Source organism: Poromitra crassiceps (genome assembly GCF_964638095.1).
Source record: "Poromitra crassiceps genome assembly, contig: HAP1_SCAFFOLD_255, whole genome shotgun sequence".
NCBI classification, from domain to species: Eukaryota; Metazoa; Chordata; class Actinopteri; order Beryciformes; family Melamphaidae; genus Poromitra; species Poromitra crassiceps.
In genome coordinates, this window is record NW_028152142.1 from 260001 (window position 1) to 278851 (window position 18851).

The window sequence follows — 18851 nt, forward strand, 5'->3', positions numbered from 1 at the left end:
CCGCTCAATGCGCAAGTGTGTTTACTCACTACGTCAGCAGGGTCACATAGAGTGCACTAACTCATGCAGCCAATCAGATTGGGCTATGTTTTGATCAACTCGTTTTGTAACCCGGGGCCGCCAGCGGGCCTGGGGTGGGTGGAGTTTGCTATCAAATCATGTAAAGAGACTCGACCCCGCCCAGCCACAGCCTAGAGCCCAGAGCAGAGCACCCACGGGGAAATGAGGGGAGGGAGGAGAGAGAGAGAGAGAGAGAGAGAGAGAGAGAGAGAGAGAGAGAGAGAGAGAGAGAGAGAGAGAGAGAGAGAGAGAGAGAGAGATGCCTGTGACAGTCACTGAAGTTTCGCCAAATGAGGGTGGGGCTGGGGGGGGCTGGCGGGGGCTGCGTCAGGAAGGTGCAGGGGCTGAGGCCGCCACCATGGGGGGCTGCAGCCCCGGCAGCTCCCCACTTCCAGCGCGGTTGTTGCTCGCTCTTCTCTGTTTACTTGCTATAGCCCCGGTTCACCACTAGATGGCTCCACTGAACTATTCATGACCCGGACCTCTTGCTGAGTTTCTGTCTCTGCACTTGAGGTGAGATCTTTATATAAACCCGTAGTGGGTTTCTATCTCACCTGCACATGTTTTTTTCTCCAATGTTGTAAACATTTTTTATTTTGTTTCTGTTTTCCTTTAATGTGCAAATAAACATAAACATAAACATAAACACTTCAGTCCACTCATTGCTGTGCTGCTGGTTTCTGCTGCGTTTGTGCATTAAGGTCATATTTAGAAGGAGGAGAAGCAGCTTTCACTGCTTTGTTTTGTTATTCTTATTCAAAGATCATATAAGGCTACAGAGCAAAAACAAAACAAAGAGAGACTGAAAAACAATTTAACTCCCGCTTGTTTGTTTCATTTATTTTTACCTCCACTAAGGAAATTGGACGGGGTTTTGTTTTCACCCTGTTCTGTTCTGTCTGTTTGTCTGTTAGCAGGATAACTCCAAAAGGTATTCATGCATTTGCATGAAACTTTATGGAAAGATTGGTTATGGGATGAGGAAGTAATTTAGTTAACTTTTCACACTGATTGGTGAGGTGTTAAAAAGGCAGACACGTCTGAACAGAGTCAAGTAACACCATCAAACTTCATGGCCAATCAGCAGACAGAAGAAGAGACAAACCCTCCACTATTTCTGTTTTGTAACCTTTATTTATACAGGGGGAGGAGTCTCAATGCTCTCTTTTTCAGGAGCGCCCTGTTCACATTGACGCACGCGCGCGCACGCACACACACACACACACACACACACACACACACACACACACACACACACACACACACACACACACACACACACACACACACACACACACACACACACACACCTGGAAGCTGACCAGTAGCCTACAACCTCCAAATTAACTTTTGATAAAAATCTCACATCTGGATCTGCTGACAGCTGCAGAGAGTTGGTGGAATTCTGAGCTCTACTGAGGAACATCTAGTGTTTTTACTTTGATTCTAGCAATAAAGACGTGTTTTAAATACAAGTTGAGTGATATATTTAAACTTATATTCAGGATAAACATTAAGCCTTTAAAACGTTATTATGATCATATGAAAAGTGTATAACATTTTCAGCAACATCACCCAGCAATAATCATTTATTGATTGTTTATTCGATGTTGTGAGCTTTTGCACAGGTTTTGTGAAAGAGAGATCCCAACTCTCAATGAAAACTCACTAGAGTGGAATCCGCTTATAGTGATCACGGTTATAGTGATCACATGATTATATTGATCATAAAGCTTGCTCCTGAATCATTCCTATACACATGCTGTTTAAATAGTTTACTTATAGTGATCAATACTCTGCTTACAGTGATTATTTTGGGCCTTGTCACAACCAAGAACAATGGAAAAAATAAATAAAACAGTAATTTCTTTTTTTTTTATTACAAACTGCCAAAAATAGCAGCAATACTTGGTGCATGTCTGTATATGGAGAGATTGTGGTGTGTGTGTGTGTGTGTGTCTGTCTGTCTGTCTGTCTGTCTGTCTGTCTGTCTGTCTGTCTGTCTGTCTGTCTCTCTGTCTGTATATGGAGAGATTGTGGTGTGTGTCTGTCTGTCTGTCTGTCTGTCTGCCTGTGTGTCTGTCTGTCTGTCTGTCTGTCTGTCTGTCTGTCTGTCTGTCTATGTGAGACCGCTTGAAACAGCTGGAGGCCTAACTTACTGTATGGATTTTTAAAGTCAATAACATTCACTCAGGTATTTTCACTGACATTAATGTGCATGTAGGCTAATGCAGAATTGAATGTGTCTGTTGAATAGTTATCCTGACCTGAGAGTTTCCAGTCTGCAGTGTGGACTCTTTAGTCCAGCAGAAAGAAGCTTCACGCCTGGATCATGAAAGTCGTTGTTACTCAGGTCCAGCTCTTTCAGACTAGAGGACTGGGAGCTGAGAACTGAGGCCAGAGCTTCACAGCTTCTCTCTGACAGCTGACAGCCACTCAGCCTGAAGAGGAATTAATGATGAAGACAAACAAGAACATTAAAATATTTATTTTTCTATCCTGTTTTTCAAATAGTTGTGACACACACACACACACGCACGCGCACGCGCACGCGCACGCGCACGCACACACACACACACACACACACACCTGGAAGCTGACCAGTAGCCTACAACCTCCAAATTAACTTTTGATAAAAATCTCACATCTGGAAATGCTGACAGCTGCAGAGAGTTGGTGGAATTTGTTTTTACTTTGATTCTAGCAATAAAGACGTGTTTTAAATACAAGTTGAGTGATATATTTAAACTTATATTCAGGATAAACATTAAGCCTTTAAAACGTTATTATGATCATATGAAAAGTGTATAACATTTTCAGCAACATCACCCAGCAATAATCATTTATTGATTGTTTATTCGATGTTGTGAGCTTTTGCACAGGTTTTGTGAAAGAGAGATCCCAACTCTCAATGAAAACTCACTACAGTGGAATCCGCTTATAATGATCACGGTTATAGTGATCACATGCTTATATTGGTCATAAAGCTTGGTCCTGAATCATTCCTATACACATGCTGTTTAAATAGTTTGCTTATAGTGATCAATACTCTGCTTACAGTGATCATTTTGGGCCTTGTCACAACCAAGAACAATGGAAAAAAAAATTAAAACAGTAATTTTATTTTTTTATTACAAACTGCCAAAAATAGGAGCAATACTTGGTGCATGTCTGTATATGGAGAGATTGTGGTGTCTGTCTGTCAGTCTGTCTGTCTATGTGAAACCGCTTGTAACAGCTCAAGGCCTAACTTACTGTATCTACATAATAAAGTGATCATTTTGGGCCTTGTCACACCTGAGAACAATGGAAAAAAAGTTTAAAACTAAGATATTTTTATTTTTATTTTTTTGCTTACAAACTGCCAAACATGAGCCAACAAGATACAGCAGTGATACCTGGTGCATATCTGTCTGTATATGGAGAGATTGCAGTGTCTGTCTGTCTGTCTGTCTGCCTGCCTGCCTGCCTGCCTGTCTGTCTGTCGGTCTGTCTGTCTGTCTGTCTGTCTGTCTGTCTGCCTGCCTGCCTGCCTGTCTGTCTGTCTGTCTGGCTGGCTGTCTGTCTGTCTGTCTGTCTATGCGAGACCACTTGAAACAGCTGGAGGCCTAACTTACTGTATGGATTTTTAAAGTCAATAACATTCACTCAGGTATTTTCACTGACATTAATGTGCATATAGGCTAATGCAGAATTTAATGTGTCTGTTGAACAGTTATCCTGACCTGAGAGTTTCCAGTCTGCAGTGTGGACTCTCCAGTCCAGCAGAGAGAACCTTCACGCCTGGATCATGAAAGTCGTTGTTACTCAGGTCCAGCTCTTTCAGACTAGAGGACTTGGAGCTGAGAACTGAGGCCAGAGCTTCACAGCTTCTCTCTGACAGCTGACAGCCACTCAGCCTGAAGAATTAGTGATGAAGACAAACAAGAACATTAAAATATATCACAGATTAATGTATTATCACATCATATATTAATCTATCAGTTTGCTGCACTTACACAGATTTATTGGAGGCCTTGACCACTGGCAGCAGCCTCAGAAGAGCCTCCTCTGAAGCAGAGTATTTCTTCAGGTTAAACACCTCCAGGTCTTTTTCTGATGACAGTAAGATGAAGACCAGAGCCGACCACTGAGCAGGGGAAAGTTTCTTTCTGGAGAGACTTCCTGATCTCAGGTGCTGTTGGATCTCCTCCACTAGAGAATGGTCTTTCAGCTCATTCAGACAGTGGAACAGATTGATGCTTCTCTCTGCAGAAGGAATGTCCCTGATCTTCTCTTTGATGTACTGGACTGTTTCCTGATTGGTCTGTGAGCTACTTGCTGTCTGTGTCAGCAGGCCTTGCAGGAGTCTCTGATTCGTCTGCAGTGAAAGACCCAGGAGGAAGCGGAGGAACAAGTCCAGCTGTCCATTTGGGCTCTGTAAGGCCATGTCCACAGCACTCTGGCAGAGGTGAATTACCTGAGATTTGTCTCTGGAGGTTGATTGTGGTTCTGACAGCAGATTGACACCGGAGTCGATAAATGAGGCGATGACATAAACAGCAGCCAGAAACTCCTGAATGCTCAGATGTACAAAGCAGAAGACCTGGTCCTGGTACAGCCCACACTCCTCTTTAAAGATCTGTGTGAACACTCCTGAGTAGACTGAGGCTGCTGTGATATCAATGCCACACTCTGTCAGGTCTGCTTCATAGAAGATCAGGTTGCCTTTCTCCAGCTGCTCAAAAGCCAGTTTTCCCAGAGAGAGAATCATCTCCCTGCTCTCTGTCGTCCAATGTGGAGCTGCCTCAGTTCCCCCATGATACTTGATGTTCTGTAGTTTGGACTGAACAACCAGGAAGTGGATGTACATCTCAGTCAGCGTCTTGGGCAGGTCTTCTCTCTTACTGGTTTCCAACAAAGACTCCATAACATTAGCAGTGATCCAGCAGAAGACTGGGATATGACACATGATGTGGAGGCTTCGTGAAGTCTTGATGTGGGAGATGATTCTGCTGGCTTGCTTCTCATCTCTGAATCTTTTCTTGAAGTACTCTTCCTTCTGTGGGTCAGTGAACCCTCTCACATCTGTCACCATGTCAACGCACTCAGCAGGGATTTGATTGGCTGCTGCAGGTCGTGTGGTCATCCATATGCGAGCTTTGGGGAGCAGTTTCCCCCTGATGAGGTTTGTCAGCAGCACGTCCACTGAGGTCGACTCTGTAACATCAGTCAGGATCTCGTTGTTCTGGAAGTCTAGAGGAAGTCGACACTCATCCAGACCGTCAAAGATGAACAAAACCTGGTACTTGTCAAACCTGCAAATTCTTGCTTTTTTGGTCTCAGGGAAGAAGCGATGAAGAAGTTCGACCAAGCTGAACTTTTTCGCTTTCAGCAGATTCAGCTCTCGGAAAGTGAATGGAAATGTGAACTGTATATCCTGGTTGGCTTTGTCTTCAGCCCAGTCCAGAGTGAACTTTTGTGTTAAGACTGTTTTCCCAATGCCAGCCACTCCCATTGTCATCAATGTTCTGGTTGCTTTATCTCTTCCAGGTAACGGTTTAAAGATGTCTTCACATTTGATTGGTGTTTCTGGTCTGGCTGGTTTCCTGGATGCTGCTTCAATCTGTCTGACCTCATGTTCATCATTGACCTCTCCACTCCCTCCCTCTGTGAGGTAATGCTCTGTGTACATCTGATTCAGAGGAGTTGGGTTTCCTGCTTTAGCAATCCCTTCAAACACACGCTGAAACCTCTCCTTCAGATTACATTTGAGTTCACGTTGGCAGATAGGAGAAAGAGTTTCTGAAAGAACAAACGACAAATAACATCAAAGAGTGAACATTTCCTGGTAAATGTATATCTTGCGTCTATGGCAGAGAATTAGTTAATCTTGAACTCATTTGGTCTCGTTTTACAAATATTTATATTTATATATTTAAATCAACCCTCACTCCCAAAAATGTGCTGATTTGTCACGGCACCTTGACGTCGTTATTGCGAACGAGAAAGAGTACACTACCTTCACATCATAATATGCAGAAGAAGAACCACCGGACCGTCTGGAGCTCACCTCGTGGCCACCCCCAGTGGTCTTGATTGTAATAACAGTCTGAGGCTTAAGTAGGTCAAAGTCACACTATAGGGAGAAGTGCTTGGAGAGGCGGACCTGTAGTGTTCCCGGCTTGTAACTTTCTCATCATGAGAGACCTGTTTCAAATCCTGACCTGAACTATAACTCCAACCAAGTTGCTTTTGTTGCCTAAACTTAAGGTTGTTTTACTTGCCTAAACCCAACCAAGTTGTTGTGCTTGCCTAAATTTACCCTGGATTCGAGCCGTGGCTCCCGTGAAATGTTGCCGGGCCACCGGTAGCCACAGTAGCCAGTAGCTACAGTAGCCGGTAGCCACAGTAGCCGGTAGACACAGTAGCCAGTAGCCACAGTAGCCGGTAGCTGTGTCCAGTGGCAGCCGGTCACGGCCAACCTGCTCGACCAAATAAGCAGGAAGAGAGTCAGGGCTCGGCTCTCTTCCTGGTTATTTTGCTGAGCAGGGCGATAAAGAAACAAGGAGAGCCGGTGTCTGTGCTGGAGGAACGTACGCACCCAAATATGACGTAAAAGGTAGCCATTCACCTCCGCAATAATGACATTGAGGTGGCGTGACAAATCGACGTATTTTGACGCACTGGTAATGAGAACCTGTTGATTTAAATCATCTCTCATTTTCCACCATGTCCCATCTCCATCATGTTAAAGCTGTTGAAAGCCTCTTACTGCGCTGCAGAGAGTCAGCCAGCTCCTCCTGCTTCATGCTCCTCAGGAAGAGCAGTGTGATGTTTAGAAAATCCTCTCTGCTGCTCCTCCTCTGCTCCTCCTCCTCACCATCCACCTCCTCCTCCTCCTCCCTCTGACTCTCTGAGCATTCTGGCTCATCTGGACTCAGAACCCTCTGGAACCTTCTCAGCTCCTTCTTGACAAAGGTGATGATGTTCTCCTCAAGCAGCTGGAACAGAATCATAATAAATGAAACGTTCTTAATAAAATCATGGAACACAACATCAGATCCATCATAGACTGAAAGACTCGTTGGTGAAGTCAAACGTGTTTTTGTTCATTTCCACACCATAAAGATGGACTCCAGGTCTGGTTGAGGCTCCTGGGCAGACTGACCACTGGGAACCTCTGACCTCTCCTGGTAAACTCTGGGGGGACAAAACATCAGATAGTAGGTTATACCATCATATCATGTCTCTCTCTAACACACACACACACACACGCACACATGCACATGCACACGCACACACACACGCACACACACACACACACACACGCACACACACACACACACACACACGGACACTTCTCATTCTTATTCTATAGGCTTCTGCAAGGCGATGCAGCAGCCGAGGGGGCCGGTACATGAGCTGCAGGGCCAGCTCGGTGAGCTGCAGGACAGGCGAGGCCGTGCAGCGGGCGAGCCTAGGAATCAAGCGTGCAAGATGCCTAGTGGGTCTAAAGGTCCAATATTGACCTCATTGTCTCATAGATTGACCAACTCATGAAGCTGTGCTCACTTTACAGAGATTCCTGCTGCCTTCAGGTGCTCCTCCCATCATTTGACAGGTAAGTACGTCATGTATTCAAATACTTTTTAGACATACTGTACATAACAAAATGACTCTGAAGAAACCATGTGGTACAAAGATACTTTGAGTCAGATGACAACAAACACATCTGTTTTCACCAGTTTTAAGTTTGTACCTTTTATCAGTAGAGTGGTGTCCATGTTTGAAGAGAAAAGGATGATCCATAGACCGGTCACTCCCCAGGGACACACAACTTTGGACAGAGGAGTCTGCTCTGTCCTGCTGGATCCTGATAGAAACACAGGATGGACAAAGCAGAGCTGATGTAGGAACAAGGTTAGACAGACAGACATGCAGGCAGACAGACAGACAGACAGGCAGGCAGGCAGACAGACAGACAGGCAGGCAGACAAGCAGGCAGGCAGACAGACAGACCGAGAGACAGACAGACATGCAGGTAGACAGACAGACAGACAGACAGTCAGACAGGCAGGCAGATAGACAGGCAGTATGTCACAGTAACAGACCAGTAAATAACCCTAACCCGCTAACAGACTGGTTATACTGGACAGCTCTCAGTGTAACACAGTAACAGACTGGTTATACTGGACAGCTCTCAGTGTGTCACAGTAACAGACTGATTATACTGGACAGCTCTCAGTGTGACATAGTAACAGACTGGTTATACTGGACAGCTCTCAGTGTGACACAGTAACAGACTGGTTATACTGGACAGCTCTCAGTGTGTCACAGTAACAGACTGGTTATACTGGACAGCTCTCAGTGTGACACAGTAACAGACTGGTTATACTGGACAGCTTTCAGTGTGACACAGTAACAGACTGGTTATACTGGACAGCTCTCAGTGTGACACAGTAACAGACGGGTTATACTGGACAGCTCTCAGTGTGTCACAGTAACAGACTGGTTATACTGGACAGCTCTCAGTGTGTCACAGTAACAGACTGGTTATACTGGACAGCTCTCAGTGTGTCACAGTAACAGACTGGTTATACTGGACAGCTCTCAGTGTGTCACAGTAACAGACTGGTTATACTGGACAGTTCTCAGTGTGTCACAGTAACAGACTGGTTATACTGGACAGCTCTCAGTGTGACACAGTAACATACTGGTTATACTGGACAGCTCTCAGTGTGTCACTTTACTTTACTTTACTTTATTTCATTTAGCAGACGCTTTTGTCCAAAGCGACTTACAGCATATTACAATATAGCATAAAAATACAGCAATAAAATGCAACAATAAACAACAATAAATAGAAACAAAAACGGGAACATAAAATACACACATCACTTTTCGGAGGGGCCCAGATGTAGTTCGAAAAAGTGTGTTTTTAGTCTCCGGCGGAAAATGGCCAACGAGTCAGCCAGCATAACAGAGGGGGGGAGCTCGTTCCACCATTGAGGAGCCAGGGAGGAAAAGAGTCGTGAGTGGGCTAAGCGGCCCCCAGGGTCACGTAGTGATGGAGGGGCAAGGCGAGCTGTGCAGGTGGAGGAGCGGAGGGGACGGTTGGTTGTTTGAAAACTGACCAAAGATTGCAGATAGGTAGGAGCTGACCGGTGAACTGCCCGGTAGGCCAGTACAAGGGTCTTGAATTTAATGCGGGCTATAATTGGGAGCCAGTGGAGGTCGCGGAGAAGGGGAGTGACGTGAGAGAATTTAGGTAGATTGAACACCAGTCGGGCAGCTGCGTTCTGGATGAGCTGGAGGGATTGGAAGGCCGAGGCAGGTAGCCCCGCCATGAGAACATTGCAGTAATCAAGGCGGGAAAGAACAAGTGCCTGTACCAGAAGTTGAGTTGCCTCCCTAGTGAGACATTTTCTGATTTTTCTGATATTGTACAGTTGGAACCTACATGAGCGGGCGGTTGCAGAGATGAAAGATGAGGTTGAAAGCTGATTATCTATAATTACACCTAGGTTTTTGACAGTTTTTGATGGCCGTACAGTGGTATTTTCTATGGTGATGGAAAGGTCTGTGAGAGGGCAGTTTTTTCCGGGGATGAAAAGAAGTTCTGTTTTGTCGAGATTGAGTTTTAGATGATGGGCGGTCATCCAGGTTAAAATGTCTTTGAGACACGCGGCTAGGCGTGCCTCAATTTGGGTATCGTTAGGGGGAAAAGAAAGAAAGAGTTGAGTGTCGTCGGCATAGCTGTGATAGGAAAACCCGTGAGAGGAGATTATGTGACCAAGGGACCTAACATACAGAAGAAATAGGAAGGGGCCGAGGACAGATCCCTGGGGGACACCCGTGTTCAGAGTGCATGATTTAGAGAGGGACCCACACCAGAGAACCTGAAGGGAGCCAGGCCCGTATCTAGCCTGCCACTCTAGGGTGGGCTGGTAGGGGGCAACTTTGGCGGTAGGTTGCCAGAGGTTGTGGGTTTGGGGATGGGGATTAAATTGCATTATATTCAGTGGCGCTGGAAGTACTTTTAGGTAGGAATGGACTCTCGGTGCTGCCTGCAAGGGCAGCGGCAAAGAAAATTTGACGTTTTTTGGACTTTCATCCAAGAATATTTAATTTTAAATTAACATTAGGATTATACTGTTGTGATGTCATTATTCAGTATCTTCTCCTTTTCTCACTCACTTTCATGTAACCACCTGCTCTCCCTTTAGTCGTTTTACACTACAACAGACAGCAACACAGGCATAAACACTGAACCAAATTGTTCCAGTAGGAGTCACCATTCTGTTTTGGGTCACCAAACTGTAAGGAACTTTCACTCAGGTGACAGGCCAGTGTTTACATTATTATTGTCAAAACTGTTAGCAAACTATGTACAAACTAACTATTTACAAAACTATTGCTATATTTCCAAGACGTTTAGTCTTATTCAAATTCAAACTGAAAAGTGACAAAGAAAACTACTTTGAAAGCAGATTGACTTACCCTAAAAATAATTAAAAATACTTCATCCAGTTTAAAATAATCAACTCCATAACATTTCTTTTCATTGGATGATCTTATTTCTCAAATCAAATTAAAGACTAGTGCAGTGAGACTTAACCATAGCTAAAAACTATTTGCCATTTAGCCTTCAAACCTATATTTACAAGATTTTTAGTCTTATTCAAACTCAAACTGAAATTAAAACTTTGAAAGCAGATTGACTTTGTTACCCTAACAAATAAATAACAATCCATAGTTTAAAATAATCAACTCCATAATATTCTTTGCATTGGATGAGCTTATTTCTCAAATCAAATTAAAGCTATAACTACTGTTAGGTGCCCTAAACTAACTAACCCAGTGGTCTCCAACCTTCGGGTCGCGACCCTAAGTGCGGTCGCCTGGAATTCAAAAAGGGAGATACAAAAAAAAAAAAAAAAAAAAAAAAAAAATTTGGGTGGGCAAGATTAATTTTTGGCCCCCCCTAGAATCGGCCCTGAAGGGAGCGGTTGGAAAGGTAAGAGGTGAACCATGAGAGTGCAGTGCCAGAAATACCAAGATCAGTGAGAGTGGAGAGGAGGATGTGATGATTCACCGTGTCAAATGCAGCTGACAGATCCAGGAGTACTAAAACAGAGGAGAGGGAGGAGGCTTTGGCTGTGTGAAGGGCATGAGTGACAGAGAGGAGAGCTGTTTCAGTGGAGTGAGCGGGTTTAAAACCAGATTGTAGGGGGTCCAGAAGGTTATTGCGAGAGAGATGGAGAGAAAGCTGTTCCGATACTGCGCGTTCAAGGGTTTTTGAGATGAATGGTAGGAGAGAAACTGGGCGGTAATTTTGTATGACAGTATGGTCCAGGGAGGGTTTTTTGAGGAGTGGCTTGATTCTAGCTGTTTTAAGGGGAGCCGGGACTATACCAGAGGACAGGGAGGAGTTGATGAGGGAAGTGAGGAAAGGAGATAGATCGGAGGATATGGTTTGGAGAAGAGGGGAGGGGATAGGATCCAGGGGGCAGGTGGTGGCAGGATGGGACAAGAGGAGTTTAAGGACGGCATCGGGAGAGAGGGGAGAAAAGGAAGACAGACTAGTGACAGGGGCCGAAGAGTCAGGTTTGATGTCAGAGCTGTTTTTAGTGGCTGGAGGGGGGAAGGAAGAGGTGATGTCATCAATTTTTTGGGAGAAGAAGGTCAAGAAGTCATCAGCAGATAGGGAAGAGGGGGGAGGAGGGGGAGGAGGGTTGAGGAGAGAGGAGAAGGTGGAGAACAATTTTCTAGGATTGGAGGCAGAGGAATGAATTTGGGAAATGAAAAAGGAGGATTTAGCAGTGGTGACGGCAGTGGTGAAGTTTGTTAAGATGAGGTGGTAAGTTGAGAGATCAGATGGGTCGTGGGATTTTTGCCATTTTCTTTCGGCTGCCCGAAGCTCCGTTCGATGAGTCCGCAGAACCTCGGACAGCCATGGTGCAGGGGGACAGGATCTAGCTGGTTTGGAGATGAGGGGACAGAGTGAGTCAAGGGCTGAGGTGAGAGAGGAAAGGAGACTAGTGGCAGCATCGTCAGTGGATAGGAGAGAGAAGTTATCGACTGGGGGGAGGAGAGAGAGGACAGCAGAGGAGAGGGCCGAGGGTGTGAGGGTTTTTATGTTGCGACGGGTGGTAGTTATATGAGTGGGGGGTGGGGAGGGTTTGGGGAGGGAGATGGGAAGGGAGAAGGTTATGAAGTGATGGTCGGAGACAGGGAGAGGAGTAACCGTGAGATTGGAGGTGGTGCAGGAGCGGGTAAACACAAGGTCGAGGAGGTTCCCGGCCTTATGTGTGGGCGGAGAAGAAGAGAGAGAGAGGTCAAAAGAAGAGAAAAAGTTGAGAAAGAGGGGAGAAAGAAGTGATGTTGCCGGGATATTGAAGTCCCCGAGGAGGACTAGAGGAGTGCCATCCTCAGGGAAGAGAGAGAGGAGAGCATCCAGCTCGTCTAGGAATGATCCAAGCGGAGTAGGTGGGCGGTAGATGACTATAATACTAAGCTTAATGGGGAGAGATACAGAGACAGCGTGAAATTCAAAGGAGGAAATAGAGAGGTGAGAAAAAGAAGAGACAGAGAATATCCATTTAGGAGAGGTTAGAAGCCCAGTGCCTCCCCCACGACCAGAGGCTCTGGGAGTGTGGGAGAAGGTGAAGGCGTCTGAGAGGGCCGCTGGAGTTGTCGTATTCTCTGGAATTATCCAGGTCTCTGTTAGGGCGAGGAACAGTAGGGATTGTGAGATGGCATGGGCTGAAATGATGTCGGTTTTCTTGACGGCAGATTGACAGTTCCAGAGTCCGGCATTGATAGTGAAGGGTGAGTTGGAAGGTTGTGGGAGTGAAAAATTGTCAGGGTTGCTACTGGTCAGGTTTATTTTTCTATTTTTAGGAATGCTTTTTGCTGAAGAGGGGTGAAGATTTCTATTGTTTATACATACAGGGATATTGGAAATGGAAGTATCTGATTTGATTAAAACTGTTTTGGTAACAACTGAGGGGGTGTGTGTTTTGACAACTGCTGGTGGTGTAAAAGGGATTTGGCCTCCCGGTCGGTAGGGGGCGCTAGCGGAGTGGGGAGATGCCACTGGAGGTGTTTCAATGGTGGAGAGGTGTTTTAACTGTATAGGGAGGAGTTGTCCTCCCGGTCGGTAGGGGGCGCTAGCGGAGTGAGGAGATGATAGAGAAGTTTCACAGGGGGAGAGCGGAGAAGAAGAACTGGGAGGTAACGAACGGACTAGTGGTCATTTTGGTAGCGACTGGACAGCGTGCTGGATATTAGCAGCTAACATGTGAGACCCTGCTATGTTTGGATGGAGCCCATCACGTGCAAACAAAGAGGAGCGGGTCCAGAACAGATCAAAGTTGTGGATGAAGTTGAGATGACGGATATTGCATTCCGACTGAAGCCAGGTGTGGAGACTGAGAATACGGGTAAACCTCATTGCTGACCGGCCCAACGTGGGGATTGGACCGGAAAGAAAGATGGACTTCCCGCTCTCGTTTAGTACGGTGAAAAGGCGGATGAAATCGGTCTGCATTTGTGTGGATTGCTGGCGGGTGGTATCGTTTGTTCCGATATGGACGATGATTTTCTGGATGGACAGCGGAAGAGAGGCCAAGAGAGCAGGGAGTTTTTCGAGGAGGAGGGGGACGGTGGCGCCGGGGAAGCAGCGGGTTATGACATTAGCAAAGCGGATTCTTTTTATGATTGAGTCGCCGACTATCAGTACAGAGGGGGGGATGAGGGGGGGCGGCCTGGCTAGCGTGGGGGGCTTTCGTGCTGGAAAAGTGTTGGAGGGGACAGTGGGCTGTTTAGAGGTGGACCGAGAGAGAGGGACGTGACTTTGGGATGTTACGTTAACTGAAAGCTGGACCGGTGGTTTATTCGGACAGGGGGTGAACTGGGGACGGCCAATGCGACGAGAAGACGCAGAAGAGACAGTGGGAGGTTTGGCCAGGATAGACCCTACACCTTCTTGCTGGTCTTGATTTACTGCTGGTGGGCATCAGATATTCTAGCTTGTTTGCCTGTCTCTGTCCATCGAGCCTGCTGTCTGGGTCTGTGTTTACTGTCAATGGTTGTATGCTGCCCTGCGTGCCCCACCCCCCTCCTCCTCCTCCGTGGGAGTGTCTCTGGTGGCTCTGCTGCGTTTGCTCTGCGTTTGCTCTGCACTGAAAAGTGCGCTGCACCCCGCTTTTTCACAGAGTGTCGCCGGCTCCCAGCTGAGAATAATGTAACTTTTCAGAAAGACGCTGGTGTCGGCAACTAAATCATATGGAGGGGATATCGCAGCGGAGACGGAGGGGCTCAATTGTGGCAGCAGATTGACTGCTGTTCACAGGCACAGCTAACGTTATGCTTCATGCATATCGATGCATAGCGATGCCGTTTCCGTTTCCATAACGACTTCTTCTCTGTTTTTTACTCAACTTTCTCTAATCTGGAGAGCACTGTCGCCACCTAATGGGTCGGTAAAATAGGTTATAGACTCACACCCCAAAGCCTACGCACGAGTTCTGTTCGCAGACTTTAGTTCTGCATTCGACACACTCCGTCCCCTGCTGCTAGTTCAGAAGTTAGTCAAGATGAACATAAACCCGTTCATCATCAAATGGTTTTATTCTCTTTTAACAGATAGGACTCAACAGGTGAAGGTTAATTCCTCCATCTCCACTGTTAAACATTGCAGCACTGGCGCCCCCCAGTGGGGAGTAAGCTCACCTTTTCTTTTTACTGCCTATACTAATGACTGCAGGAACAGTGAGCCATGCAACTTTGTCATCAAGTTCCCGGATGACACCATTATTTTAAGTTTACTGAAAGGAGACGACTGTCCTTCTGTCTACTACAGGGAAATCGTCAGTTTTAATGACTGGTGTGTCAGGAATCACCTCACTTTAAATACTAGTAAAACCAAAGAAATGATCTTTGACCCAAGAACAGTCAGGGTCCATGACCCCGCCCATACGGAAGAGGCATATATACACATATATGTAGTAAACATACATGTAGTATATGTTCATATAAGTATTCGACATATATCCACATATATATCCAGGATATATGTGCATATATGTACATATGTATCACAATATATGAACATGTATGGAATTGGAACGTTTCATATATGGTCCATATATGTTAGTCCTATATAATTATATATGTGCATACATGTATAGATTGTATATGGGCACATATGGTAATTAATTATATGTACATTTGTATGCATTGACACTATACGGACATATATGCTTAATACATATAAAACTATATATGAATAATAACTATACATACATATATGTTTTATTTTATATGAACATATATGACTATTACCTGTGTATAACTGTATGTATTTACCTGTATTCGACATATATCCACCTATATATCCAGGATATGCGTGCATATATGTGCATATATATCACAATATATGAACATGTATGGAATTGGAACGTTTCATATATGGTCCATATATGTTTGTCCTTTATAATTATATATGTGCATACATGTATAGATTGTATATGGACACATATGGCAATTCATTATATGTACATTTGTATGCATTGACAGTATACGGGCATATATGGTTAATACATATATAACTATATATGAATAATAACTATACATGCATATGTTTTATTTTATATGAACATATAATACTATTACCTGTGTATAACTGTATGTATTTATCTGTATTCGACATATATCCACCTATATATCCAGGATAGATGTGCATATATGTGCATATATATCACAATATATGAACATGTATGGAATTGGAACGTTTCATATATGGTCCATATATGTTTGTCCTATATAATTATATATGTGCATACATGTATAGATTGTATATGGACACATATGGCAATTAATTATATGTACATTTCTATGCATTGACACTATACGGGCATATATGGTTAATACATATAAAACTATATATGAATAATAACTATACATACATATATGTTTTATTTTATATGAACATATATGACTATTACCTGTGTATAACTGTATGTATTTATCTCTATTCGACATATATCCACCTATATATCCAGGATATATGTGCATATATATCACAATATATGAACATGTATGGAATCAAAACACATATCTCTTCATTAAAAGAGATGTAATTTTCCAAATTATTTTTGATTGAACAACATCTCAGAAGTGAAACCCACCATGAAAATGGTTAGTTTTGTGCAAGACTTCCAGCACTACTGGATATTTTCAAGGTTTGTCCAGTGTGCATGAGATTGAAAAATAAGGGTTTTTTGACAGTGGAGTCATTAAAATGCCCCACAGTCTATATTATGGTTTTAGTGTAAACATTATATATATGATTTAGAAGCTCATCGTAAAGCTGATTCCAAATATATAATTTAAAAGCTTCATAAATTAAATCCTGTGGAGTTATTAACCATATTAGATCCCTAATCTCTGCCCCAAATGCATCATGGGACTTCCATGCAAATTCTGGAGAAATGTTCACGCCCCCTCCAACCAGTCTCTCTGCTGCACCCTGGATTACTTACATGAACATAGATGATCACATGTATGAGAATACTCATATATGTTAATTGCTTATATGAGCATACCTGCTGACATATGTCAGTAAAGTCATGTTAATTGCTGATATACACATATATGTAGACATATGTAAGTAAAGTCTTCTATGTTAATTGCTGATATACACATATATGTAGACATATGTAAGTTTAACCCTATATGTTCAATGCGTACACAAACATATATGATTACATGTATGAGAATATCCGCATATGTTAACTGATTATATGAGCATATATGTTGACATACATAATAGTAATCATATATGTTTAATGCTTATACGAACACATATTTTGATATGGAAGAGAATAACATATATGTGTGTTGCTTGTATTTGCATATATGCGGAAATATGTAGAAATATTCTTATATGTTAATTGCTTATATGTACATATATCTAAACATATGCGAGAATAACCCTGTATGTCCATTACTTGTATGAACATATATGATCACATGTATGAGAATACTCATATGTTAATTGCTTATATGAGCAAACATGCTTGCATATGTAAGTAAATTCTTATATGTTAATTGCTGATATGCACATATATGTAGACATATGTAAGTTTAACCCTATATGTTCAATGCTTACACAAACATATATGATTACATGTATGCGAACATCCGCATATGTTAATTGATTATATGAGCATATATGTTGACATACGTAATAATAATCATATATGTTTAATGCTTAAATGCACACATATTTTGATATGCAAGAGAATAACATATATGTGTGTTGCTTGTATTTGCATATACGCAGAAATATCTAGAAACATTCTTATATGTTAATTGCTTATATGTACATATATCTAAACATAATAGAATAACCTTGTATCTCCATTACTTGCATGAACATATATGATCACAAGTATGACAATACTCATATATGTTAATTGCTTATATGAGCATACATGCTTACATATGTAAGTAAATTCTTATATGGTAATTGCTGATATGCACATATATGTAGGCATATGTAAGTTTAACCCTATATGTTCAATGCTTACACAAACATATATGATTACATGTATGCGAACACCCGCATATGTTAATTGATTATATGAGCATATATGTTGACATACGTAATAATAATCATATATGTTTAATGCTTATATGCACACATATTTTGATATGCAAGAGAATAACATATATGTGTGTTGCTTGCATTTGCATATATGCGGAAATATGTAGAAATATTCTTATATGTTAATTGCTTATATGTACATATATCTAAACATATGCAATAATAACCCTGTATGTCCATTACTTGCATGCACATATATGATCACATGTATGAGAATACTCATATATGTTAATTGCTTATATGAGCATACATGCTTACATATGTAAGTAAATTCTTATATGTTAATTGCTGATATGCACATATGTGTAGACATATGTAAGTTTAACCCTATATGTTCAATGCTTACACAAACATATATGATTACATGTATGCGAACATCAGCATATGTTAATTGATTATATGAGCATATATGTTGACATACGTAATAATAATCATATATGTTTAATGCTTAAATGCACACATATTTTGATATGCAAGAGAATAACATATATGTGTGTTGCTTGTATTTGCATATACGCAGAAATATGTAGAAACATTCTTAATATGTTAATTGCTTATATGTACATATATCTAAACATAATAGAATAACCCTGTATGTCCATTACTTGCATGAACATATATGATCACATGTATGACAATACTCATATATGTTAATTGCTTATATGAGCATACATGCTTACATATGTAAGTAAATTCTTATATGTTAATTGCTGATATGCACATATGTGTAGACATATGTAAGTTTAACCCTATATGTTCAATGCTTACACAAACATATATGATTACATGTATGCGAACATCCGCATATGTTAATTGATTATATGAGCATATATGTTGACATACGTAATAATAATCATATATCTTTAATGCTTATATGCACACATATGTTGATATGCAAGAGAATAACATATATGTGTGTTGCTTGTATTTGCATATATGCGGAAATATGTAGAAATATTCGTATATGTTAATTGCTTATATGTACATATATCTAAACATATGCAAGAATAACCCTGTATGCCCATTACTTGCATGCACATATATGATCACATGTATGAGAATACTCATATATGTTAATTGCTTATATGAGCATACATGCTTACATATGTAAGTACATTCTTATATGTTAATTGCT

The 18851-nt window shown here is 42.4% G+C and overlaps 1 protein-coding gene across 2 annotated transcripts in view; it reads right to left on the reverse strand.

Annotated features, from left to right (window-relative positions):
* The window catches only part of LOC310770892 (NLR family CARD domain-containing protein 3-like), a 34775-nt gene that overhangs the window by 6630 nt on the left and 9294 nt on the right, over positions 1–18851 (reverse strand). The window contains exons 3-8 of one of the 2 annotated variants that reach the window (XM_083663593.1): positions 7802–7915; positions 7164–7242; positions 6815–7043; positions 4059–5844; positions 3786–3959; positions 2328–2501 (exon numbers count right to left, since the gene is read on the reverse strand). In XM_083663593.1, the coding sequence (XP_083519719.1) occupies positions 2328–2501; positions 3786–3959; positions 4059–5844; positions 6815–7043; positions 7164–7242; positions 7802–7851 (2492 nt within the window). In that variant the 5' untranslated portion in view covers positions 7852–7915. The remainder of the gene's footprint in view (positions 1–2327; positions 2502–3785; positions 3960–4058; positions 5845–6814; positions 7044–7163; positions 7243–7801; positions 7916–18851) is intronic. The other variant, XM_083663592.1, reaches the window with a different exon arrangement.